At 27.8% G+C, this 5,301-nt stretch overlaps 1 protein-coding gene across 1 annotated transcript; it reads right to left on the minus strand.

Annotated features, from left to right (window-relative positions):
• Positions 1-4,223: 4,223 nt before the first annotated feature.
• LOC107852401 lies at positions 4,224-4,895 on the minus strand. The gene is made up of 2 exons (XM_016697442.2): positions 4,611-4,895; positions 4,224-4,547 (listed from the first exon to the last, which is right to left on the minus strand). The coding sequence occupies exons 1-2, from the start codon at positions 4,893-4,895 to the stop codon at positions 4,224-4,226; spliced, it is 609 nt and encodes a 202-aa protein (XP_016552928.2).
• Between the last annotated feature and the right edge of the window lie 406 nt (positions 4,896-5,301).

Genomic DNA, 5,301 nt, shown 5'->3' on the forward strand with positions numbered 1-5,301 from the left:
TCTCTATATTTGAAAAACTATAAGCTTCCGCATAATGCCTTCTCGATTTCAAATCAAACACAAATCACCAATCACCAGGAATCAGTGTGGACCATAAGTTCATACAATTGCAAGAAAATATTAGGTCCAATTCCGAGCTACTATGGTTTTAAAATAATCTTGTTAGGTCAATGTGTCATAAATTCATGGAGTTAATTAAAAAGAAAATTTTCGGATACAATTGGATAATAATGCCCTTTACTTTTAAAAAAAAATATATATTTGGACCAATCAAATATTTAAAAAAAATGATGAAAATTAGTATTATTTTTCAAAAGAAAATATTTTGACCAATTAAATATTAAAAATTAGAAATCATTTGTAATACCAAGACACCTTAAGTGTAGAAAGTGTTTAACTTGAGGTCATAATCTTTTTAATTAGAAACAAACAAATATTTATATATTTATACGTCAAACAATAATGATAATATTATACAGTAGAAAGAATACCAGCAAATTTATGGTTTGTTATTAACTAAAAAATAAATATGGAGGTGAGCACGAAACCTAAATGACATGTTAAAATACGAACTTAATCAAAATAATGAACAAAAATTAAATTTTCATTTTTTTTTAACTATAACATACTCAATTAATGCATTATACGACCTCCATAAACAGTCCATATAATATGATAATAGTACTAATCATAAATCACATCAGCTTCAACATAGGTAGTTCGTTATACCTGTCTTGAAGTGACCTTTTTGATACTCACCAAATTCACCTGAACTACAAAAATGTCCCTTCAATATCTACTGTACATATATATAAATGGTCATATAATAATTTTGTATATATAATATAATTTTCTAGTAAAATAAGTCCAATTTCGACCAAAATGATGAAGTCATGACATCCCCTTAATACTTCCCTCTCATCCATTAGAATTAATTTCTTGGATTGTCACTCCATCAACTACTCCCTTCATCGTATTTTATGTGTCATTATTTTCTTTTTTATTCGTTTCAAAAAAAAATCACATTTTCTTATTTGATAACTATTTAAAAACATAATTGCATTTTTACTCTTATTGGTCCACTTATAAGCGCCCACTTAATTAAAAATAATAATAATACATTATTTTAATGAAGGATAATTTGGTAAAAAATATCAAGTCTTTACTTATTTTTTAAACTTCGTGCCCGGTCAAATGGCCACATATAAAATGGGACGGAGGGAGTACTAGTTATCAAAAAGTCTTTTAATTTTATGATATAAAATATATCGTGTAAAAATTAAAATTAAAAAATTACTAAAAAAAAAAAATTATTCTTTTTAAAATAGATTAAAGAAATAAACTAAATAAATTAAAACGAAGGAAATAATTTTTAATCCTTCCAATAAAACAATACAGGCAAAAGAACTTGGTTACCTACATCATTATTGGTGGTATTTTTTTGGTGAAAGAATATTAATCAAAAGATAAGAAGAAAAAATTTAATCAAACATGTGAAATTGGTCAAAACACAGACAATTTTCAAGAATATTTAATTGACCTAATAAAGGTTAATCGAGGTACTCAAGGAGTAAAGTACAATGGAGTTGGTGTTTTTGGTAGGATATTCAATTACTATTTTTTTTTTACTACTTATGAATAAAGATAGTGTTTGTTATAGGGTTTGCAAAAAAGAAAAGGAATAGAAGAATTAAATAACAATGCACTTTAGGAAAAATATATTAAATTTGCTTTCATATCCTTATTTCATACTGTATTATTTCATACTGTATTAGTATATTGAGTAAACTTCAAGTAACCTTTTTTTTTGCGGAGTATAGTAAACTTTTTTTTTTCGGGATAAAGTTATTTTCGTGTAATTTATAGATAAAAGTTTAAACTGTGAAAATAATTATTAGTACTTATATTACGTACGTAGAATACTACATTACATATATTAAAATGTCAATACAAAATACTTATACACCTTATTGCACTATGGAGGATAATATTTAGTTTTTTTTTGGAAATTATAATTTTTTTTTTCCTCCCGTGCTTTTCCTCTCCAAGTTAACTTTTTCTTTAGATTTAGACCAACAAATTAGATCACTAAAAGGAAAAAAACACATAAATGAGATGAGATGTGTAATCAAAATAACTCAAATTGAATTTAAGTTATCTGCATTATAAAAAAAGTTTACAGTAGATTGCTTGAATTAATTTTTGATAATTCTTTGTGATTAAAATCGTTTCAATAAAATTAATGGTCTAAAGCTAAGTTTAAACAAGAGACCTTAAATATATATAATATACATTTAAAAATAATATTATAATAATTTAGAGTTATTTTTTATTACAGTATATTAACCAGTTTTGGTGTAATATATTTAAAAGGCACATAACCTTTAACTTCACATACAATAAAATTATTAATTAAAGAAAGATTCATTTTAATTAATAAGATGTTAATCGTTTGTTTGCAATATATTAACTTGGATGTTGATGTTAAAATATTAATTATTAATATGAAGTTTCAGTTATTTAATTCAAAGTTTCAAAATATTTCTAGTAAAAATTAGATAGATCTTTCTTTTTGTATTTTTTAAGATAATTTTTTAAAAAAAATGTATTTCACAATTTTCATTACTATTTCAAATGAAGTTGAAATCATAAAGTTTACTATTAGGGTGTGTTTGGTATGATGGAAATATTTTCTAGAAAATGTTTTCCTATTTTCCTTTGTTTGGTTGTAATAAAATGTTGGGAAAATATTTTCCACAACAACTCATTTTTCTCATTTTGAGGGAAAATGACTTACCTCATGGGCCAAGAGAAGTCATTTTCCAGAAAATGACAAAATAACAAATGTGACTTATGACCCCAGCCCCACCCCTCTTCCTCACCCCAACAACACTCAATTCACATTACTCAAAAAATTTATATTACTCAGAAATATTTTTCACTGTACTTTGCTCCAATTTTTTATCGTTTGAAATAAAAAAATAGTGAAGCCTAATTTTTTTCTATTTCCTATGTTCGTTAAATGTAATGTTATTTCCATGTGCATAGAGGAAGACTTACCTATGTTACTTTATCTAATTGCATATTCCATTTTATCATCGTTGTAGCTTGTTTCACAAGGTTGAATAAACTTGTCGTTTCGTTGTATTTTTGTTGATTGTAGTATCTTGAGATTGTCTTGCCAAAATATTGAAAAGTGTCTCCTATACTTGCTAATTAGTAGTTGCTTAAAATTTAGTGACTTGTAATATTTTAGTACTCGATATTGATATTATTTGCTATGCTTAAATTAGTTCTTACAAATTGTTGAGTTGCTAGAGGCAATGATATACTAGTGTTGAGTTGCTAGAGGCAATGATATACTAGTTAACAGTTAGTAGTATTTTCTAAAAAATATTTTTTCACTCACCAACCAAACACTAGAAAATATTTTTCTAAAAAAATATTTTCTAGTCATCAACCAAACACCATAAAATATTTTTCGAAAAATATTTTTTACTCGCCAACCAAACATGAGAAAATAAGTAGAAAATCAACTTATTTTTTAGGAAAATATTTTTCATCATACCAAACGCACCCTTACTTTTTTTAGTTTTCAAAATTTTGGGGGTCTAAAACAAACGTTTTACTAGTCTTGTCCTTATTTGTGGTATAGATGATTCTTTGGGTAGGAGACGAAGAAATGGAGAGCGAATTACAATGTGGGAAATCGCATTTTCACTAATAAGATTGAAGTTCAAGTAACCAACCAACTGAGCTACTAATATTTTTCAATAAATATTACTCTCTCAATCTCAATTTATATGACACTCTTTCAATTTTAATTTGTCCATAAAAAATAATATATTTGAAAATAATTTACCTTTAAATTTTCATTCTATCTTTAATGAAATGATCAGCCACCTAAATTTTTTAGAGTTGTTGTAGACTATTTCAAAAGTTTTTTCCTTTTTTTTTTTAAGCTTCATGCATAATCAGACTTCATTACATAAATTGTGAAAAAAAGAGTTAATTATGTGACTTGTTTTAAACTACAAATTTAAGAATTTTTTTTTCTTTCTCAACTCTATAATGTCAAGCATCATCATGTATAAACATACATATACATATTTTAAAGGTGGATGACCTTTCTTCTCACAGTGTTGGCAGGGTGGATATGTCTTCTTCGAACCTCCTCCTTTGCCTTTTTGATTATTATTGAATGAACTTTCTCCATTTTCTAACTAATTCTTGAAGTTCTTCTTTCTTTTATACTTGTTGTCTTGATGTTTGGCTGGTAAGGCTCTTTCTCCTGCTTCATTCTGTCTCAAGGCTCTCCTTTGCTCTTGTGCTTGCAAGGCATTTAAGAGCTCTTTAAAGGAAATTTTTGGCAAATACTTTGTGTTCTCCAGAGTTTTTATAGTGGCTTCAAACCTCTCTGACACTAGTACAAGTAGTTTCTCCACAATTCTTGAATCTGTTAACTCGGATCCAAGCAACCTTACCTTGTTGGCAATGCTTAAAAGTCTGTCTCGGTACTCTTTTATTGGTTCTGACTCCTTCTTTCTCTATAATTCAAAATTCCTGATGAGATTCGGCACTTGCATTCCACGAATTCTTTCATCGCATACATACTTTGTCTTGAGATAATCCCAGATTGCTTTTGCTAACTTCAAGGATATTATTCGTGTGAAAATCATAGGAGATATTGCTGCAAATAAACATGCTTTTGCCTTTGATTTCTTTGTCTTCTTCTCCTTCTGTGATTTTATTTGTGCTACGGTAGGATTTTTTGGAAGTAGCTGAACTTCATAGTCTTCTTCCATTACTTTCCACAGATCCAATGCTTTCAGGTAGTTTTCCATTTTCACAGCCCACGTTTGATAGTTGTCTCCATCGAAGACTGGTGGTGCCATTGCTGAAAAATTGAACTCTCCTTTCATTGATGCACTCAACTAGCCTCACAGATCCCTCAAGAATGGTGCTCTGATACCAATTTATTGATGTTTCTGCATAAAACTAAGATGGTTTGAGAAGAAAAGAGAGAAAAGATGACACACACAACTTATGCTTAAGGACCTTGTCATTCTTTTTTCTAGAATTACATTTAAAGACTTAAAAAAAAAAATTAAACTCCAACTAAGATCCTAAAATCAAGCAACAAACATTAACATGCCGAATCATAGAGTAACTAATTCCTAAAGACTAGGAAACTACTTTGAAACATTCAAAACAATAAAAAAATGCAGCAGCTTCTTAAACACGTGCATTAACAATGTTGGACATGAGCCTTAATGTTTCACGTATAGATACATTTCAAAG

Source organism: Capsicum annuum, chromosome 7 (assembly GCF_002878395.1).
Source record: "Capsicum annuum cultivar UCD-10X-F1 chromosome 7, UCD10Xv1.1, whole genome shotgun sequence".
NCBI classification, from domain to species: domain Eukaryota; kingdom Viridiplantae; phylum Streptophyta; class Magnoliopsida; order Solanales; family Solanaceae; genus Capsicum; species Capsicum annuum.